This window comes from Ipomoea nil, unplaced genomic scaffold, assembly GCF_001879475.1.
Source record: "Ipomoea nil cultivar Tokyo-kokei standard unplaced genomic scaffold, Asagao_1.1 scaffold0937, whole genome shotgun sequence".
NCBI lineage: Eukaryota > Viridiplantae > Streptophyta > Magnoliopsida > Solanales > Convolvulaceae > Ipomoea > Ipomoea nil.
This window is the reverse complement of record NW_017617365.1, coordinates 738,297-761,312: the sequence shown is the minus strand read 5'-3', so window position 1 is coordinate 761,312 and position 23,016 is coordinate 738,297. Positions and strand designations below refer to the sequence as shown.

The 23,016-nt window shown below is 40.8% G+C and overlaps 1 protein-coding gene and 1 long non-coding RNA gene across 2 annotated transcripts; both read left to right on the top strand.

Annotated features, from left to right (window-relative positions):
* Window positions 1-2,802: 2,802 nt before the first annotated feature.
* On the top strand, window positions 2,803-3,318 carry LOC109179590. Its single transcript, XM_019329092.1, has one exon. It carries the CDS (start codon window positions 2,803-2,805, stop codon window positions 3,316-3,318), a length of 516 nt encoding a protein of 171 aa, XP_019184637.1.
* Window positions 3,319-5,083: 1,765 nt separating this feature from the next.
* On the top strand, window positions 5,084-22,208 carry LOC109179627. Its single transcript, XR_002053950.1, has 3 exons — window positions 5,084-5,198; window positions 5,400-5,402; window positions 22,199-22,208. It is a non-coding gene; the product is annotated as an uncharacterized LOC109179627 (long non-coding RNA).
* The last annotated feature ends 808 nt before the right edge of the window (window positions 22,209-23,016 follow it).

Sequence of the window (23,016 nt, the reverse complement as noted above, 5' to 3'; positions counted from 1 at the left end):
GAGCTTGGGGCGGGGCTCAACTAGGCCCGCCCCTCAGACCGCCAAAAAGTCGGCTCTAGGCAACGACCCTTTTCTAGGGCCATTCCCTAGGCCCGGTTGGCCAAGGTCCTAGCCAACGGTCCCCTTGGTGGGCCGTTGGCTGGAGCTGTTAGGCCTACTGGTGCACACTGTCTGTGCACCAGATGCCTTCTTCTCATCTGCAAAATAACTCAGGCATTTCTAACTCATCCCAAATCATCAACAACACATCATAGACAAATAATAAATCACTTATTAGCTCAAATACTTCAAAAATCTAGCATTTCTACTCATTTATACTCATCAAAAGACTTCACAGAGTCTTGAAAATAGCTTTGGGAGTCCATGGGTTATACCTTTGTAGCTTCCTCTTCTTCTAGCTTGGTTTCCACCTTCTTCATTAGCTAGCTACAACCTCCTTCACCTCTGTGATTTCTTGGTGTTCTTGCAGGGGAGGGAGCTCAATGGTGGAAAACAAAGAGGCTAAGTTTGATAAATGCTCAATGAGTTAATACCATTCTAGGTCCTCCGAGTATAGTGGTTTTGACACGTTTAGTCCTAAACTTTCAAATTGACCATTTGTGGTCCTTCGACTTTCAAATGTAACCATTCGTGGTCCAAGTTAACCACCCATGGTCCTTCAACTATTAAATTTTAACCAACCATGGTCCTTTCAAGAAGACCCCAACTGGTTAAAGTTCGAAACTTGAAGGACCATGAGCAGTTAACTTGGACCACAAATGGTTAAATTTAAAAGTCGAAGGACCACAGATTGTCAATTTGAAAGTTTAGGACTAAACGTGGCAAAACCACTATACTCGGAGGACTTCCGATGGTATTAACTCAATGCTCAATATATAGGAACACAAAACCCTAGGATGATCTCCTATGATTGGTGGAGTAGTGTGGTCCACCATGCTCCATGAACTAAGGCTAGATTGGCTATTTAAAATAGTTTGGGGTTGAAAATGGAATTGTCCCAAAATGACTTCTAGATGAACACTTGGTAAGCTTATCAGAATTCTGTCGGTTTCACTCAGATAGATTTCTCAGTTCAAAACTTGACACGTAATGTACCCTGAAATTTAGGATACTAGAAATTAAATCCCTTCTCGGTGTCGAATCAAATTTAAAATGGCTCAAAATAATTTTATTCAACACCGTTTTCTTCGTACAAATTTTTATAGAGTGAAAATTGGCTAATTTGGATTTTCTTAAAACCGGATTTATAAAATAAATTTTGGGTTGTCACAACGAGGTCCTCGGCTACTACCACGGGGTCCCCCGCTACTACGCACACGGAGTGACGAACCACCCCGGGGTCGGCTAACCACCCCCGGGGCAGCTTACCGCCCCAGGGTTGGCCAACATGGGCTCGGCAATCAGGGTTGGCTCACGTAGGCCCAGCCACCACGGGGTCGGCCATCACACCCGGGGTCGGCCTACGCGGGGACCGCCACCCTTTGGGGTCGACGGGGTCTCCTCGTTGTCCGAGTCGTGCGGTGTTTGTTGCGAGCCAATGCGGTTGGGGGTATCTCCAACAGTTTCTTCGGGGTTGTTATTGCAACATAGGCTATAAAATCCCTCCTTAATGTCCTAATCAAGGTATCTGGTGTACTAAACACTTACTTGTCTTGTTATTACACGTTCATACCTTTGTAATAACGTTACATGTTCAATTAATACAATATCAGTCCTCGTGACTATATCCGTACCGATATTTATACCCCTATTACCGTTTTAATCATATACTTATTACATTTATTCATTCATTCGGGTTAATTAATCCGGATCCCCGATTTAATTAATTCCATCATTGGTGCTCTTGTCGAGAGCGGCTGTACAAGCTTAAGCGCTCTCCCTACTATCACTCATCCATAGAGATGACAAGATCCGGGTCGAACACCCGCAATTCACATGATTCACGCAACACTCGCGACCTCTCCCTCGCTAACCACCCTAACGGGACAACGGCAAGTCGGCAGACCGTGCCCGTGGGGACGGGAGGGGACCTCAGAGATCAGATCAACGGGAACCGGCGAGGGATGGCGGAGGACCTACGGGGTCGGCTCAACAACAACCGCCTCGCGCCGCCCGTTCCGCCCCCGATTCCGACCCCCGAAGAGGAGGCGACCGCACTCTAGCAGGCGGCGACCGCGTTGAACCGCGTCGCGGAGGGGCTCCGATGGGGTGCCCCGGGACATCCACCTCTGCCCCTTCCAATGGGACGCGGTGGTCCGAGCACCCGGGGCGCTGACAGTTAGAGAAGTCAACTCGCTGCAACCGTCGGAGAGGCGAGGCGAAGCGGAGACCAGTAAAGGCCAGCACGAGCAACGGGAGGAGAGGAGGACTCGGCTGACCCGGACCACATCTATGCTCAGGTGGTTGGGCTCACAGGTGCCGGCGCGAGACCGCCTAGGGTCAAGGCCGGCCGCAAACGTTCGACTAGCGGAGTCATCGTGTTCGCGAATGTCCCAGAGCCCTGAACCTCGTGCTCCGATGCCACGGGAGCCGAACCCACCACTGGAGCACTCGGGGGCGACTAGGGGCCGACTTCCAAGCTCCCAGCGTGACGAGATGGATCAACTACGCAAGCAGATGCGTGAGTTGCAGCGCAAGATCGAGGCGCGCGACGAATCAGCGGAGCTTCGAGATGCCCTAGCCAAACCTTTCACGGAGGACATCATAGCCGAGCCCTTGTCTCGAGACTTCCGATTCCCGACCATCAAACTCTACACGGGGTCGACAGACCCTTAGGATCATCTCAACAGGTACAAGGCGGTCATGATGATGACAGGTGTCAATGATGCAATCATGTGTCGCGGTTTCTGCACAACTCTAGACGGTCAAGCCCAAGACTGGTTCGGGTCCTTTCCGGCGGAGTCCATGCCCACTTTTGCCGCCCTAGCCAAGAATTTTATGTCACACTTCGCGGCCAGCATACACCGAAGGAAACAGTTCACTGATCTGTGCTACATGAAGCAACACAGGTCGGAGACCTTGGCGGAATACCTGAGCAAATGGAAGAAGGGGGCCATGGGGGTGACCAATTTCGACGAAAAGTCCGCCATTCCATTTTTCACCAACAACCTCAGATCTGGTCTTTTCCACAGCGACCTCGTCTGGAACGAGCCAAAGACGTACACGGAGTTGATGGACCACGCCACACGGTATGCCAATGCCGAGGCGGCAGAAAAGAGGAAGAAGGAGGAGGAAGGCCGGGTCGGAACGACAAGGCATCTTAACCTCAAGAGGACCGCCACTCATCGTGATCACGTCGTGATCGGGGTTCCCGTCTAGCCCCACTGCGACACCTAACCCCGCTAACCCAGCCCATAAGTGTTATTTTGGACCACGCGGAGGACATGGGCATCGTCTCGTTCCCCGATGAGTGCTTAAAGATCTCCCCCAAGGCTGACCCGAAGAAGTACTGTCGCTTCCATCGGCAGCGTGGGCATGACACGAACGAGTGTATGGTCTTCAAGAGGCAGATCGAAGAGTTCATCCAATGGGGATACCTAGGCCAATACCGGGCATGGGGTCCCGAGGACATGCCGGGCCTCAGCCGAGAGGTCATCACGCACAAATTGACGGTAGACCCCAAAGCCAAGCCGATTCAGCAACGAAAACGATACCTCGTCACGGAAAAGCTGGAGTTCGTGAGGAAGGAGGTCGACACCCTCCTCGAGATCAGACACATAAGGGAGGTCCTGTACTCGGAGTGGCTCGCCAATGTGGTCCTCACACCCAAACCACCCACTTGGAGAATGTGTATGGACTACACAGACCTCAACAAGGCGTGCCCGATGAACCCCTTCCCGCTGCCCAACATCGACTAGCTGGTAGATGAAACGGCGGGGTGCGCGCTCATGAGCTTCCTAGACGCCTTCCAGGGGTACCACCAAATTTTCATCCACGAAGACGACGAGGAGAAGACAGCATTCACAACCCCGGAGGGAGTCTTCTGTTATCGGGTCATGGCCTTCGAGCTCAAAACCTCGGGTGCCACATACACAAGGATGGTCGCAACGGTCTTCAAGATGGTGCTCGGCCGGAACTTGCAAGCATACGTTGACGACATGATCGTGAAGAGCACCGAGGCCGACCTCCACATAGCCGACCTAACCGAGGTACCCAGAAATCAAAACAGGGACACGGATTTGCTCTCCAAGCTCGGCCTCGGTGCGCCGGAACACGTCTCCAAGATAGCACGGATCGAAAACCTCCAAAGGTCCAGCTTGGAGGCCTTCCCAGTCCTCCCCATACAAACCCGCCCCTCGTGCTGGTTAGACCACCTGGTGGAGTACAAGAAGACGGGCACCCTACCAGCAGACGAGGAGGCAGCCAAGGCGATCAAGAGGAGGTCGCCAACTTACATCCTCCTTGGCGACCCCTCTACAAAAGGTCCTATAACGGCGCCCTCCTCCGGTTTTTATACCCAGACGAAGCTAAGTCCGCCAAGGAGGAGATACATGAGGGCACATGCGCAGCACACCAAGGAACCTTTACCATGGCGAGGAGGGCCCTACTACAAGGGTATTTTTGGCCAAAAATGGCCAAGGAGAGCGCGGATTACGCCCGGGACTGCCCGACCTACCAGCACTTTCATGCCGAACCGGGTTGGCCAGCCACCAGCTACACACCCATCAGCACGGTGATCCTATTCTCAAGGTGGGGGATCGACATAGTCGGGGCCTTACCCATGGGGTCTGGGATGAGAAAGTACATAATAGTCGCCACAGACTATTTTACAAAGTGGGTCGAAGCCGAACCTCTTGCCACCATCACAAGCACCCGATTTAAGGATTTCGTACGAAAGAACATCCTACACCGCTTTGGAGTCCCCATGCAAATCATCTCCGATAATGGACGTCAGACCCTTAGTGGACGACATAAAAAAGAACCAGGACGTCAGACCCTTAGTGTCCTTCTCTTAGTTCAGGGATTTCGTAAGTTCGGACAAACCTGACCCTTATTGCTCTCCTCGTGTGGAGAGGACAACTTGAGAGGCAAAAATGTATTGTGAGGGAATTTTTTCAGTAGATTTCACAGAGTAAATTTGAAAGCCTTTCGTTTGTGGTATACAATGTTGGATAACACCACTATTTATAATACATTTTTAAAACTGTATTTCTTTAGATAATTAAATGCTCGTTATTAATTACATCGGAGATTGAAGAGTTAGCAGTAATTAACTCGTGAGTCTATGGGTATTCATCAGGAAATGCAATGGAAAGGTTTTTTTTTTTTTTTTTTTTTTTTTGAAATATGATCTAAAGTAATATTTCAAAATAATGATATTAATGTTTTTTCTTGAGAATGATAACACATGGAATGGTAATCAATTTCTGCGGCTGTGCGGATTTCAAAAACTATAACAGGGCGTTTGGTTGGAGGGATTTTAAATTCCCTTCCCACTTAATTTCCACCTAATTCCAAAGGCCATTAAATTCCATAGTTTGGTTGGAGGGAATTGCAATTTCCCCATTTTCATTGAATTAAAATCCCATGTCTCCCTAGGATTTTAATTCCTGGGAAAAAAAGATAGTGATGAGTCAAAATTACCCCTTCCTTTTTTAACCTAAAATTAATGTCTATCAACAATAATGGACATTTTTTACTTTATACTACTTATTCCCTTTCAATTCCCATGTATACCAAACATTGGAATTGAAATTCCCAATAATTCTGTTCCTGTCAACCAAACACTGGAATTTAAATTCTCACTTTATTCCCAGTAATTCAACTCCCATGGAATTACAATTCCTTTCCCACATAATTCCCCCCTCCAACCAAACGCCCTGTAAATATAAATGTGAAAACAATTATTATACTCATGAAAAGTCCCATGAAGAGTCATCAGATGGCTTCATTCAAATAATTAAATACAACAAAAACGATGTAGTATTATTTAGGCGGGAAACAAATGTGGCAAAAAAGTTTTTGCTATTATATAGAGTAAAATAGTAGTGTGCTTAAGATGTACTCCAGTTTGATAATATTATTCCAGGAACTGGTTGTAAGCATATTTATTCTCTATTGGAGAATCAAGGTAATATTAAATTTACTTGATTATTTAGAAAGATTCCATTTGGCATTAACATTAACCTTACATTTTTTTCTTCATTTAATTATAGGGCAACCGATTAAGGTTTACAGGCTCCAATGAACATGTTGAAAAGTTATGCAGAAGATAGATTTGAGTTTGTTTCAAGGAGTTCATGAAAGGTAACTTAATTATGGTAACTTGTGTTCATCATTTATTTATCATATGTTTGTCTCTGATTATTTGTATTTATTTATTTTTTTTTTTTATCTTGTGTTTACCTATCATGTGTTTTTTTTATCATATGTATATATCATAATAATCATATTTATTTATCATAAGTACTTAAATACCATAAATAATTATGAAAAATTTGTTTCAAACAAAAATTTAAACTACGTTGTGCAATAATGTGTAAAAGACAAATCTGAGTAAAATGAATGCATACTTACATTTCCACTATAATAAAGATTACAGAAAAGAATTTACACTTAAAAGTATGCAAGGAAAAAAATTACAAATTGAAACTACTGAAAAAATAATACGGAGTAACTTCCATGTAAGATGTGCAGGATGTAATCGCTTTAATATGGCATGAAGAGAGTTGTCAATAAAACACCTGCATTAAAAAATAAAAGATAACAAAACAACAGAATATGGAAAAAACATAAACAAAATATAAGATATAAGAACAAAAATAGAAATATGACATGTTGAACAAAATACATAACTTATTAGAACATCCAAGTAATTTGACCATCAAAGAAAAAAAAATAGAACAACCCAAAATATAATTACTACACTACCAAGTGCATATTGTCACACAGATTGCACATACAGAAAACATGAAGCACTACCAAGTGCAGATTGTCCATGAACAACCCAAGAACTGAACCAATTTTTGAAAAAGTTAATTTTTTCCTGTTTGATTAAAACAGCCTTAGATATCTTGACATCTTAGCTGGATGAAAAATGGTCAAGGAGACATATTTTGATCGCTCTTGGTTCAACTTGTTCAGGGCTGTCATTCAATATGGCTTTGAGACTTTGTTCCAAAGCTGGGCTGCTAGCTTCATTTCCATATTTGCTTCCATGTTTTAAAATAAAAAAGTTTTTTAGAACATGCATTTAAAAACCTACTAAGTTTATAGATTAGGTATGTACATTAGAGTCTTGATCTTGTTCTTCTTCACCACTCATTTTGGAAAACTGATCATGGTCATCAGTCAATGATGGACAATACACTGTAACTAACTCATCTTCATTAGTTATCTTCAAAACTGGAATTGGTTTGACAGGATTCTTAAGATGTTCATCCTTAACAGACACTTTGAAGACATGTAACGTTTTCCTATTATTGTTATTATAAAATTATAAAATTAGGATAAGTTATGATAATATTAAGTGTTTGATATGTTGTGCAACACTAATAACCTAGTAGCTTGACTTGCTTTATGATTAGGAGTCTGATTATGGTTTAAGAGACCTAATGATGTACAACAACCGCAATGATGGCCAGTGGTTATATAAAGTCACCAGTTCTCTCACTTCTCACATTATATTCCTCAATCCTCATGCATCATTTAGAGAGAGCTGAGTAGAAGTGAGAGACAAATACTCATGTAATCTCTGCAGCAGTCCAAATCATTCAACCGTCATCAAAACAGAGCTACGACTGGAGGTTAGTACGATACTATTATCAAATAGTATAGATTAAATGTGATATAATTATTCTAACAATTGGTATCAGAACCATAAATAATCTCTACCTGGTTCTTTTAATTTGCATATGTTGTATAATTGAGATTACATATGTGAATATTCTTTTGTTTGCAATTATTTTTCTGGGCTGTTGAAAATATTTTTCCGCATTAAGAAACAAAAAAAAAATCAATTGGATATTTGTTTTTTTTGCTACTACTTTGCCGGTCACGTTCCGATCTCCGGTCTCCATTTGCTCATCGGCAGCCTGTGTTGTTGGAGGAGACAGCGGTTTCTTTTTTCAAACAAAAAAAACATCTCTTCTTCCGCCGTTCTCCCTTCAGTTGCCATCAACAATGGAATTCCGGTGATGGAGACGGACAGACGGTGACGCAAAAGAACTTCGACTGGACTGGTTCCGCGACGCGGCTAATTGCGGGCAGAGGACGGCAACGTTAGCGTCGTGTCGAGGCTAGGCTGCGGCGATAGAGTTAGTTTTTTTCCGGCAACACTAGTGCTATCTCCCCTCCGACACCAACGACCGTTCTTTGCTGTTTGTCATCCACCATTGCTCTGTTGCGCTGCTAGGCAAATTACATCGTGCACCGCGCATTAAAACGACGTCGTTTTATTTAATGAAAAGAAATGGAATCCATTTCGCGCCGTTCCGCAAAAAATAACTCTGTTCTCAGTTTCATTTTGTATACATTGCAGTTTCATTTCAATATAACTACAGTTTCATTCAATATTTATACACTCAAATATGTGAAAATGTTATTTAGTTTTAATTTATATACACTATAGTTTCATTAAAACACAACTACATGATCATTTCGATATAATTACAACTTCATTGTACAATATATACTCAAATATGTGAAATGTTATTCAGTTTCATTTTATATATACTGAAGTTTCATTTCACCACAACTACAATATCATTTTGATATAACTGCAGTTTCATTTGATAATATAAAAATAATATGTGAGGCAGTGTCGGTTTAGATACACTGTAGTGTCACTCCGTTAACACTAACAGTGCGTCGTTTCTTTACATAAAGAAACGGCGTCATTTTGATGCGTGGTGCATAGCATAATTAATTATGCACCACGGTCCACGATTTAAGGCTGCTGCTAGGTCTATTGCATAATGAAGAAGATGATGAAAGCTTGAGATCTTGGGCTAGGTTTGGCCCAATTTGGCCAAACCGGGCCTCTTTAAAAACAAAACAAAAAAATAATATGGGCTTATTTTGGTTTTGGGCCAATTCAGTTTAATATCTTCATTTTATTTGGACTTCTCCTAATCTAATTTTTCAATTGAATTTAGTTAAGTGTATTACTAAATTATTATTCAACTTTGAATAATTATACAGTTTTAAATTTTTAGTTGAATTTTTAATTTAATAATATTTTTCAGATTAAATTGTTTAAAGGTGTGTTTGGTTGACAGGTTTAGCTCTAATGAATGGGTATCAAAGTGATTGGTATTGTTTGGTTGATAGGTTTTTAGAACACTACTATGGGTTTCAAATACCTTCTTAATTGAAAACCCCATATCTAAATAAAATAAGGGTATCATCCCCTTTCATTCCCTTATTCCTTCTCATCCTCTTTGATTAGTGCTTTTAGATTTATGTTTTTATTTTTTTGTTCATATTGGTATTTTGGATGTCTTTATATTAGAATTACTTGTCTTGATTTTGTGTTCTTGTATTTTTAAAATCTTTATTATCATTATAGGATCATACATAACCAAACAACATTATTGATAATCATTCTCATTCCACCGTACTACCAAACATGCAAAATACTTTCACTAAAACCCATTATCATTACCAAGTATTTGATACCCATTCCAATTTCGATTCCCATGTGCGAACCAAACACACCCTAAGTATTGCAATTTAATTATGGAGTATTAGTTAGTAATATGCATAATCTGAGCACGCTATATATATCTCTTTATTGCAATAATTATTTGACTGTTATAATTATGCCTTTAGTAAAGCATTTTTTCTTTTAGGAATCTAAATTGAATGCCTATTATACATGATTTATTGCTTTTTAGGTGAATTTAGTGCATTTAAGGTTAAATTACGCATATTCTTACTCTTCAGTTATTACTCCACTCGTGCTCTTTTAAAGATCTTAAAGCACATAAAGTACATAAATATATTCATAGTTTACCCTATTCAAAGCATATCCATAGGTGAATCTACCATCTTATAGATCTCTCAAAGAATTTTACTTTAAATATGAGAACAATTTTACTTCAAATATGAGAACACATGAATTAGGGAAGTTTCTTGGGGAGGAATACTAGTTCTATGGCCCTGACTTAAAAGCCTTGTTGCTACTAGTCCTCTTGTGACGCTACTCTGTCTAAGGAGTTGATATTAAAAGGTTGGTAAAGGATGTAGTACTTTCTACTCTAGACTATACTGACTTTGAAACTTGCATTGACAGCATTAAGGGTAAGTAGACAAACAAGTCAAAGAAAGGTGCCAATATAAGTTCAACGTTGTTGGAAATTATTCATACTGATATATGTTGTCCTGATATTACAATACCCGGTCAGAAATATTTCATCATCTTCATTGATGAATTCTCGAGATTTTCCTATGTGTATTTACTTCATAACGAACATGAAGCATTGGATGCCTTTAAATTATTTAAAGCTGAAGTTGAAAACCAATGTAACAAGAAAATACAGATAGTTAAATCTGATAGGGGTGGTGAATGATATGGTAGATTTACTGAAAATGGACAAGCACCTGGTCCCTTTACTAAGTTTCTTCAAGAGCATGAGATTGTTGCCTAATATAGCATGCCTGGTTCTCCAGACCAGAACTGTGTAGCTGAAAGAAGAAACTGGACCCTTCTGGATATGGTGCGGAGTATGCTAAGTAACTCTAAGCTTTCGGAGTCGTGGGCTCAAGCACTTACAACAACAACGTATATATTAAACCGTGTTCCGACCAAGGTTGTACCTAAGACACCGTTTGAGTTATTCAAAGGTTGGAAACCGAGTTTGCAACATATGCATGTTTGGGGATATCCGTCTGAGGTGAGGATATATAACACACACGAAAAGAAACTTAACCCGAGGAACATTAGTGATTTCTTTATTGGATACGCACAATCTTCCAACGGTTATAGGTTTTATTGTCCATCTCACACTATTAGGATAGTGGAATCAATGAATACTAAGTTTCTTGAAGATGACTCGATTAGTAGGTGTGACACCCCGTAAATCCAAACACTAACCAAGGATTAATTGAAGAATTATTCCTAAAATCCTGACATTTAAATAGTCAAGGGACTAGATTTTGATTAGTCACTTAAATCAAAGGGTTGTACCTTGTGCTTCTTGAGTTGTGCCCTTGTTCCCTTGTCTTTCCAACATTAGTAAGGGTAGGAATGTCTTTCTACCTAAGGTTTGTGATTCAAGCTAACCTAGCAAGACTCTTTCATTTCATTCACCCTTCAACCTAAAACACAAAAACCTCTAGCCTCTCTCTAAAATGATTTAGCTTCTTCTTCAAGCTAGAATTTGAGCATCCAAGTCTTGCAAGATTTTCTCCCAAGATTCCTACTTTCTTCATCTTGAGCATAGGGGGGGGGGGGGTAAGATCCTTGGCTTTTTGGTGTTTCTAATATCCTTTTAGATGTCTTTTTCTAAAGTTAGGATCTTTGACGTGTTTTGTTATGTGTGAGAAGTTGGTGTGGAAGAGGAGCTCTAGGAAAGGCTTTTAAGGGTGAAAAGAGGGTGTCTTGAATCGTGCTAAGGGTCCAACTTTGTGATTCATTGGGCTAATGTGAGTCTTGAACGTTCTTTGGAACAAATTTTGGTTTACCCGTTTGATAAGCATGCTAGTTTGAAGATGATGTGCTAGTATGTGTGGTTTGTTCCTTCGTATTGAGATTGCCAATTTGTGTTGACAATCATTTGGTGTTGGATTGGAATCCTTTGTTGATTGAGTATGGTCTCATGTCTTTATTGTGATCTCTTGATTGATTCCTATGATGTGAACGTATGCAAATCATTGTACCTTTGTTGATACTTGATTAAGACTATTGTTGAGTCTTAGTCTTCTTGGTAATGATGATGACCTTGTGTGTGATTATGATTGAGATTGGTGGTTTGTTACTTGAGCTTTGCTCACGAGTTTAGCGGTTTTGTGATTGTGAAATTAATGGTACCCTCGTGTACTGAGAGTTCGGTGGTAATGTGGGTGGTGTAGGTGGGGGGACGACGGTCCCCGGAGGCAAAAGGTTGGACTCAGAAGTACAGGGTGGCACTGGGAGGTAATGGTTGGAACTGAAATAAGGCCGGGGGTAGCCATAAGGTTGTAACAGGGCATAAGGTTGGAACTATGATACTTGTGACATGTAGTTGTCATCGTGACATGTAGTTGTCATCATGTGAATGTGTTTTTCCTTGCTTATGAGCATGTCTTGATGTATTCTACTTTGTGATCAGTAGAATGCATCTTGAGTTGTATTGTCTTTCATGTTTGTTGTCTTGTTTTTGTTGTGGGGATGGTGATTCCTATTTCTTTTGAGAGTGATTTGATGAGTCTTTGAAGTTGACTTCTCTCCTTGGTTTTGAAATGATATATATTGTATTCCGTTTCAAAATGGTTTTGATTATATTTATCTATATATGTTATTTAACGCGTATTGATGGGTTACCAGCAATATTCGCTGACCTGGTGTTATCCTTTGATTCTACAGGTTTTGAGTAGATGCTGAGAGCGCTAGATGTGGATCGCTAGATAGATTAGCTACCATGTTTAGACGTTATCTTTTGTTGGCCTATGAGCCTAGTTTAGCGGCCTGTGTGCCTAGACACTTTATGTTTTGTTGACTTGATAGTTTTCCCGCCTGTGCACCTATATTTGAGATAGGTGTGGCATAACACTTACCGATTTATATAGCTTCCGCTTGCTTTATGTCTTGATAATTAGATGTTTTCCTATGCATTTAAGTTTTTAAAATGTGGTAAAAATCGGGGGTGTTATAGTATGAGTGATCGATTTAAGGACTTTGTTTCTTCCTTCGATCATACTAACTCTCAACCCTCTACGTCATCTAATGGGGTTGTACTTATCCACCTTGCTCTTTCAATTTCGCCTGTAGATATATCACCTACTATTGAGATTCCACAAACTGTGGAGACTCAGCCTTTGGAAGAACCAGTTCAGGACTTATAGCAACCTCCTGAACTAGATTTCGAGCCAATGGTTGAACCAATTCAGGATTTACAGCAAGATCCTGAGCCGATACAGACTGAACCATTTCAAGAACTGTCACCAGTTCCTGAAGAGGTAGTTGCCCCGCAGCCTGTGCAAGGCGGTGGAGGTCCAACTTTAAGACGGTCTACTTGGATAAGACGATCAGCAGTTCCTAGTAATTATGTTTCGTATCTACAAGAATCTGAATCTGACATAGGAGCCGAAAATGATCCTGAAACTTTTTCTCAAGCCACAAATTGTGCACAGTCTGACTTATGCTTGGAAGCCATGAAGGATGAAATGAATTCCATGAAAGACAATGGGGTTTGCGATCTTGTTGAGTTGCCTAATGGGGCCAAGGCCATTGGCCGTAAATGGGTTTTTAAGATTAAAAGAAACTCATTAGGCAACATTGAAAGATACAAGGCCTAACTTGTTGCAAAGGGATTTACTCAAAAGGAAGGAATCAATTACAATGAGATATTTTCTCCTGTATCAAAGAAAGATTCACTTCAAGTCATTTTGTCTTTAGTTGCACATTTTAATCTTGAGTTGCAACAAATGGATGTGAAAACTGTTTTCCTTAATGATGATCTAGAAGAGGAGGTTTATATAAAATAACCTGAAGGTTTCTCTTCTAGGGGTGGTGAGAATTTAGTCTGTAAGCTTAAGAAATCCATATACGGTTTAAAATAAGCTTCCCATCAATGGTATATCAAATTCGATAGGGTAATTTCTTCATTTGGTTTTATTGAAAATCCCTTAGATCACTGTATTTACCAGAAGGTGAGTGGGAGTCGAGTATGTTTTCTTGTTTTATATGTGGATGATAGCTTACTTGCCACCAATGATAAGGGGATGCTTCGTAATGTGAAAAAAATTCTTTCTAAGAACTTTGACATGAAGGATATGTGTGATGCCCCTTATGTTATTAGCATTAAAATTCATAGAGATAGGTCCCGGGCGGTGTGTCCTCGACCAGGTACCACTCAGGAACTCGGCTGGCGACCAGGCTTAGCGACCGGGGTATCCTTGCCCGAGTGTCATGGCCCCTCCTCCAGCCATCTCCCCGGCAGTCAGGGCGTCCCCGGCTGGGTGCTTGCCCAGAGGCGGTTGCAAGCAAATTTCGCGGAGATCACTTTCCTCATTTAATTCGAGTAGCTTTCTTTATTAGCTTAGACAATTATGGTATTAAGGAAGCTGGATTCCTTAACTAGTTTGGCTCCACGTCAACCATATTTTCCTTGTAGGAATCTTGTACTTTTGTATAAATATCCCCACGGGATCACCATGTAACGCTCTGGCGCTTGAACGACCGAAACCCTAGAGAAATAATATCGCATTATTTTCTTAGCTACGCTGAGTCTTTCACTCATAAAAATATCCTAAGTATTTTTACGGTAGTGTTGGCCCACCGAACGGCACTCGACGCCATAAAAGACAACACTCACGTACAATTATAAACTCACTTAAAGCAAGTTAGGTTACCATATAGACCATTGGTCATGCTTAGCACTTAACAATATTCCAAGGTTGATTCAAACTTCAAATAAATAGATTAATCATGCTTTGATTGTGAAAATGATTTTTGTACACGTAGCACGTAACACATAGCATTTTAGAACAAGTCCCCGAATCCTACGAGTCACGAAAACCCGCAAAACACAAGTGGCAATCCCGCGAAAATCCTACAGGCCCTAGGCCACGGGCTTGGTGGCAGGTGTCAAGTGACCCGCCATGCCTACCGCGTTGCCTGGATTGAAGTGGCAAGCCGCGAAGGGCCTGCCACCCAATCCTGCCACTGGACACGCAGGCTGGCTGGCGAGTCCCCCAGGACCTGCGGCCAAGCCCGCACGCCTTCGAGGCAGTAGCCTCGTCTCCCTTGTTTTATTCCACACTTGGGCATTTTTGCCCACTTTCAACTTGATACAACACCTCCAAACATACCAACCAAGCAAAACACCAACATCCTCCAACACATTTCTCACATCAAACAAGAGATTAAATCACTTCTAAAGCTCACACATTATCAATAACATTCAAACATGCATTTATAGGACAAATTGAGGAAAATAGTATATTTTAGATGTCCATGGGGTATACCTCAAGCTTTTCAACCTCAAGAGTCCTTCCATCTCTATCCTCAAGTTAAACCTTCTCCTTTAACATACATACACAAGCACAAGAAATGTTCAATACCACATCTATTCTAGCTAAGGAGAGAGAGAGAAAATGATGTGAAATCTTGGAAATGGAAGAGAAGATGAAGAGTCTTACCGTTGGTGTTGCTCTTTTGCCTTTTAGCTCTCTCTCAGGAGATGGAAAAATGAAATGAAGAGATGGAATGTGGGAGATTGCGAGGCAAAGCAATGGAATAGTAAGTTTATATACCTAGGGCACAAAGCCCTAAGCCATGAATCAGCCATTTCACGCCAAAGTGGGGGGTATTTTGGGGAAATTGGGTTTTGAACTTTAGGTTATAATTTTAGGTCAAAAGTTGGGTTAAATTCGGACTAAGTTACAATATAAAAAAAATATAGAAATAAAATAGGTTTATTTGAAATCAAGTTTTGAAAGAAAACTTGGCTATTAGGTTCACAAGTTCCTCTTAGATTGACTTTTGGGTTGACTTTTGAATAAAATAATATTTTTTCCAAATTGAGTCTCAAAAACTAAGGTATATGAATAGGCTTTTGTGTTTCTTTATTCACCATAAGGGTTCTTGAATAAATATTTTATTTGTAAAGGCCACTAGTCAACTTAGGAACAAAATATCGGGAAGAGATTCTGACTAGTTATTTATAAAATAGGCTTAATTGGGAAGTAGAAGTTTTTGGGTTGTTACAGGTCAAGACCGACATATCGACGGCACTCCAGCAGTAGAGTGCAATACCTTCAAGAATATCAAGGCACATGGCTAGACCCCCTTGGGCCCCCGGCTTGAGCCATGGACTCCACTTGCTGCCCATGCCATTTGACTAGAACCTGTTCCCTCATTTTCTCTATAAATACCGTATGTATTGCTGTCAGGAGGGACCTTTGGCTATTTCTACATGCAAGCTACTAGCTCGGGAACCTCTGACTTGTCAAGTCCTCCGAGCTCTAACACTTAAACAAACAAGCAGACTAGGCAAAGGATTCGAACCCGGAACCGACCCTATAATCGTATTTGTAGTTGATACCGTCCGTATATACTACATCACACATAAAATATATTATACATTATTCTAACTCTAAAATACATCATTCTAACACATAAAGTACATTATTCAAACACATAAAATACATTATCTGATCCCAAAAATTTCATTTTTCTAAACACATATAAAGTACATTATTCTAACACATAAAATACATTATTCTAACTCATAAAATATATTATCTTACCTTAGAATGTTCATTTTTCTAACACGCGTGCACAATAATGATTTTTTTTAAACATTAAAACGACGTCGTTTTTTACCGTGGTCCATACAGTAGTGTGCCTATTTTCACCTCTAGACATAGAAATTCATAACGTAATACACAATTACTAATTGGTTTTCAAGTACAGAACATATACTCTTAAGATATAGAATTTCTTAACAAAAGACACAAAAACTCACAACATAAGACACATACATATGCCTCAGGGTCCACGGTGTACTGTGAATCCTAGTCCATGGTATAAGGATTGCACTCTATGACACTACATAGTAATTTGACCAATAGTTATTGAGTGGACTATGATCCATACAACTGTGTGGACCACAGTCCAAAAATGACGTCGTTTCGCGTATTTTTTCACGTGACCCACTGCAACATATAGTACCTTTCTATAACTTATAATGTATAGTATTTTAAAGCATAATGTACATTATTCTAACTCATAAAGTACATTATCTTAACCTAGAAGTTTCATTTTCTAACACATAATGTACATTATTCTAACACATAAAGTACATTATTCTAACTCATAAAATTCAATGACGTTGTTTTGGACCGTGGTCCAGGTCTACACAATAATTTATCGTAATTTGATAGATACCCTAATAATTTATTTATATTATTATTAGGGGAAATGGCGATTTTGGTCCCTGAGTTATAATGGTAGTGACAACTCAGTCCCTGAGTTATGACCGTATCCATTTTTAATCCCCCAGTTATAAGCGAAGTGGCGCATTTGGTCTCCGATTGTTAAAACTGACCGAAAAAATTTAAAAATATTTAAGATTTTAGGGGTAAAGTAGAAAATTCACATTTTATTCACTTTCTTATATTGAAACCACTTTTGCAACATTATTTTCAACTATCTAGCATTCTATTTTAAGGTTGCTCAATTCCAAAAGCAATTCAATAATCTTCGTATGACTTGTTAGTAACCTGAGTCTCGTATAAGGAACCTGTGACTCAGTACAAACAAGAGAATCTTGATCATTGTCTTCAAGCATGTAAAACACACCATCCTAAAGAAGATATCAAATTTCTCAGGTTATTTTTATGACAAATTGTCACAACCCTTGGAATTTGACAGCAAAACAGAAAGGAAATAGCAGAAGGAAATAAATGAAGAAGAAGAGTAGAAACTTTTAGATAAAGGGGAATTAGGGTTCTGTAACTTCAGACAAAAAACAACATAAAAAACATCTCCAAAAAACAAATAATTTAAAGCTGGGATTCATCCCAAAATATCCTAACAAACTCCGATTTTCTCGCTGAGAACAATCCAGCTCAGGCATGGTGATACGGCGTCGTCTGAGACCTGCCTTCAACTCCCATCTTCATACGTCGTCGTTTGGATTAGTTGGCCAACCACCTCATTCCAGCCGCTTCATACGACACCGTTTGGATTAGTAATAACCGCCGCGTAACTGCTCGTCTTCAAACGGCAACGTTTTGGTCCCTGACTTCCCATACTTAACATTTTTGCAGCCTCCTCTTCTAATCCGAGACTCCTCCCATTCTCTTCTCCTTCTCCAGCTCTTAGGGCCATGACATTGCCCTCTCCTTCAGTGGATCCTTGTCCCCAAGGATCGAAATTTGGGAACTGCCTTGTGATGTGATGGTAGTTCTCCCATGTAGCTGCTTCCTTGGGCAAGTTGCCCAAATGCACTAAAATTTCCACTTCTGCCTTATTATTCTTCTTAATTAATCTCTTTCCCAGAGCTGCCAAGGGCTGTGTCAGGACCATCCCTTCTTGATCAGTAAGAGGTAAGGTGGCTTGTGAACTCAATCCTTCTCCCACTCTTCTCTTCAGTTGTGACACATGAAACACTGGGTGAATGGTAGTTCCAGGGGGTAACTGCAGCTTGTAGGCTACTTTTCCCACCTTGGCTGTGACCATATAGGGTCCATAGAACCTGGCAGTGAGTTTAATATTGGACCTAATGGCTACTGACACTTGCTTGTAGGGTTGTATCTTCAAATATACCCAATCCCCAACTTCAAAACTTCTTTCACTTCTATTTATGTCAGCTTGCTGCTTCATTCTTGCCTGAGCCTGCTGTAAATTTTCTTTAAGGATGGCCACCATGGTGGCCCTTTCCTTAAACCACTCATTACCTTCTCCTTCTGTTACCACATCAAAGGTTATAGCTGGGGGGTAAATACCCATACAGAGCCTGGAAAGGAGAGCATTGTAGAGAAGTGTGGTAGTTAGTGTTGTACCAATGCTCTGCTAGGTGAAGCCACTTACTCCATGCTTTTGGCTTGTGAAAAACCATACACCTTAGATAAGTTTCCAGACATCTATTGACTCTTTCTGTTTGGCCATCAGATTGAGGATGATAAGCTGTTGACATGCTCAGTTTCACCAGCAGTTGTTTGAATAAAGATTGCCAAAACTTGCTTAGGAAGACTTTGTCTCTATCACTCGCAATATCCTGGGGAATTCCATGAAGTTTGTAGATGTTTTGCATGAAAATCTCAGCCACCTTTTCAGCTGTGTAAGGGTGTGAGAGAGCTATGAAATGTCCATACTTGGTAAATCTATCCACTACCACTATTATTACCTCCTTACCATTTGACATGGGAAGTCCTTCAACAAAGTCCATTGATATACTTTGCCAAGCCTGTTCTGGAATTTTGAGGGGTTGTAAGAGTCCAGGGTAGGCTACATTTTCCTGTTGCACTGCGCACACACCTCACATGTCTTGATTGCTGTTATGACTTCATTATTCATTCCCCTCCAATAAAACAATTGTTTCAACCTGTGGTATGTTACTTGCTGGCCTGAGTGACCCCCAATAGGAGAGTTATGCATCTGAGCTAACAACCTGCTTCTCAAATCCCCTGAAACCCCAACATAAAGTCTTCCCTTATACTTGATCAATCCCTCAGTAACAGTGAATTTTGACCCTGCTTCTGGTGCCACTAACTGTTCAGTCAACACCTTGGTAGCTACTTCATCTCCTTCATAGCTTTTGAGCACCTCCTCAATCCATAATGGCCTGACAGTGGTAATGGCCATTACCTTAGCTTGTGCCACATCTCTTTTTCTAGATAAGGCATCAGCCACACAGTTCTCTCTTCCCTTTTTATATTGAATTTCATAGCTGGGCCCAAGCAATTTGGTAAGGCCCTTCTGCTGCATTGCAGTAGTGATCTTCTGCTCTAACAAGAATTGAAGACTCTGATGATCAGTTCTGATAATAAAATGCCCTCCACAAAGATATGACCTCCATTTATCTATGACATTAATGATGGATAGATATTCTTTTTCATAAATAGAAAGCCCCAAGTGTTTAGGACCAAACCCCTTACTAAAGTAAGCTACTGGTTTTCCCTCTTGCATCAAGACTGCCCCCATACCTTTGTGGCAAGCATCAGCTTCTACCATAAACTCCTTACTAAAATCAGGAAGTGACAATACTGGTGCTGAACATAAAACCTGTTTAAGCTGATCAAAAGCATACTCAGACTCTGAACTCCACTGAAATGCATCTTTCTTTAGCATGTCAGTTAAGGGTCTATTTATGGTGCCATATGACTTGATGAATCTCCTGTAGTACCCTGTTAGACCAAGGAATCCCCTTAACTCCCTGATGTTAGCTGGTTTTGGCCAAGCCCTCACGGCAATTAACTTTTCTGGATTAGTCTACAAGTCATTTTCAGAGATAATATGTCCCAAATACTCCACTTCCTTTTTAGCAAATGAGCATTTGCTCAACTTAGCCATTAACTGATTGCACTTCATTATCCTTAGAACTTCCCTCAGATGCTCCCAATGACTTTCCAATGAAGGGCTATAGACAAGGATGTCATCAAAGAAGACAAGGACTGTTTTTCTGATTAAAGGTTGAAACACGTGATTCATGAGGGCCTGAAAAGTGGCTGGGGCATTTGTCAATCCAAATGGCATGACTTTAAACTCATATAGTCCTTGGTGTGTCCTAAATGCTGTCTTGTATTCTTCTCCTTGTTTCATCCTCACTTGGTGATAGCCAGCCCTTAGATCCAATTTAGAAAACACCTTAGCCTTGGCCAATTCTGAAAACAGATCTTCTATGAGTGGGATAGGAAATTTGTTCTTTATGGTTATGCCATTCAAGGCTCTGTAGTCCCACACAAAACCTCCATGAGTTGTCCTTCTTAGGCACCAAGAAAACAGGAGAGGCAAAAGGAGAGGTACTAGGTGCAATAATTCCAGCTGTTAGCATTTCCCCTACCATTTTCTCAATGGTGTTCTTTTGTAGAAAAGAATATCTGTAGGGTTTTGAATTTACTGGTTTGGATCCTGGTAGCAAGGGTATCATATGATCAAATGGTCTTTTAGGAGGTAGAGCTTTTGGTTCCTTAAACAACTGCTGGTATTCTTGCAGAATCTCATCTAGTTCTGGAGGATGAGATTCTGTTAGTTCTTTGGCTCTGATCTCTTGGAGCATCCCTTGTAACATATAACCTTGTATTCCTTCTTTCACCCATCTCTTGACCTCTTTCTTGGTAGCTTGCTGTAATTTTGCATTTCCTCGTTTTACGAAAATTATCAGAAATAGTTTGCTGACTTAGAATACTGATAGATTCAGTTAAGCACCTACTTGGTAATGATAGATCATGGAGCGAACATCAGAGAAAAATAAACAAACACACAGAACGAACACTCACAATGTTTACCCAGTTCGATACAATGTGTATCTACGTCTGGGGGACGATCACATAGGCGTCCAATCCACTAAGTCATAATCCAATGTACAAAGGTAGATATACAATAATCTTACCCAAGTGCCCCACACAAGGTACATACCCAGTCTACACAGGTTTAGTGGATTGTTGAAGATAGAGAGCCATGCCTACAGAAGTCCAATGATGTCCCTTCACTTGGAGAGCCAGCTCCGATGCAGTCCACTTCAGTGACGCTCTATAATGTTGTTCCCACAACAGTGTGATCTTAGTGTCCTTTCGTTTAAGCAGCAGTAACTCTTCTCAAGTTCATCATCTTAATCACCATGAACAAGTTGTATTGAGAAGGTGCATAACAATCAAAGATCTAGACTCTTAAAGCTGATATGGAGTGTTTCTTCTTCTTATTTTTCGTAACGCCAGTTACCTTTTAGAACCGGTACTTATAGATCCTTCTATAAACACTCTCCATAAAAGATCTTTGATTGTAGAAGGTAGGACAATAAAAGAGGAATGTAATCTTAGCAGATTAGGTCCATTACTTTCTTTGAAGATACGCTGATCGACTTTCCATACTGAGCTGATAATACCGCGTAAGACTCTTAAGGAAACAGCTTCCCTAAATCAGATCTTCAGTGTCAGTTCTTCTGTCGTTGCTTCTGCTTGATCAGTAAACTGTAGACCCAACCGACAGACTCTAAACCTATCTTAGTATGCCATAATAATATTGCCAATTATAATATGGGGTTTTTGAACATAAAAACACTAACAAACTCCCCCTTTGGCTATTATTTGGCAAAACAACTCAACTATTTAAAAAGAACTAAGATAGGTTATTAAAGGAAGCAACCCAAGTGTCCAAAAAGATTACATAGGATAAAACGAACATAAGATCCAAAGTAGTCTAAAAACAAAAAACAAACAATATCAAAACAGTCACGCCCAGCCAGGGCCAGAAGGTACTCGATCACAAAAAAACTCCCCCTGAGTTTACTACTCCCCCTTTTTGCCAATGGTAGCCAAAGATTAAGCATTTGAGGGAGAGCCACAGTCAGACTTCACAGGATCCTCAGCAGCAGCAGCAGTATCAGACAAGCTCATGCGGAGAAGAACAGTAGCTAGCTCAGTGCGCGCACCAGTCAGTTGCTTGGCAATGATGCCGTGCACCGTCTCAAGATCAGCAACTCGCGCCTTCAATTGTTCGGAAAGCTTCTCATCTTTAGCATGAGGAGACTCATCATTCACAGCATCAGGTTCCGAATTAGATGGGGCAGTCATAGGAACGACATCCTTAATATGATCTCCAGAGAGAAGACGTTTATCAACAGTATACAGCAGCGTCGGACTGATCACTTCACTGGGCATAGGCTTAAGACCCTGAGAGGTAAGGATGCCAAAAATCAGATTTGGAAACGGTAGTCTTACCTTCTGTTCCCGGGGATGAATCAGAGTTAGAACATGATAAAAAATCCATTTGGCCAGATCACACTGCATCTTAGTTCCAATTCTAAATAGGAACCCTACCAGAAGCTTGCCAACTGTGTTGAAATGAGCTGATGGAAGCCAGTTGTGCAGAGCCAGGCGATGTAGGATGACATATCTAGACGTGAGATGCAAGCTCAGCAAATAGTCCTTATCTCCTGTAGGCCAGGATGTAGTATGTCCACCGGTAAGAGTTTTGGCCACCACGTCCCATTCAGTAAAAACTTCTTCTTGCACTGTAGGCAAGCCATAGTATTTATTTATTACATCTGGCCCAAAATCATACCACTTCCCTCTGATGAAGATTTGCATCGGTCGTGGCCCTGTGAGACTGTCAATCTCATCACTGAGATTGCAATAGAACTCATATGTGAGCAGCTTGGAGAAAGGGCAAACATCTGTAACAGTTTTCAAAAGACCAACTTCATTCAG

Bases quoted from the DNA above. Each gene is read 5' to 3' on its own strand.
- LOC109179590 (XM_019329092.1), top strand. From the start codon at position 2,803: ATGATGATGACAGGTGTCAATGATGCAATCATGTGTCGCGGTTTCTGC.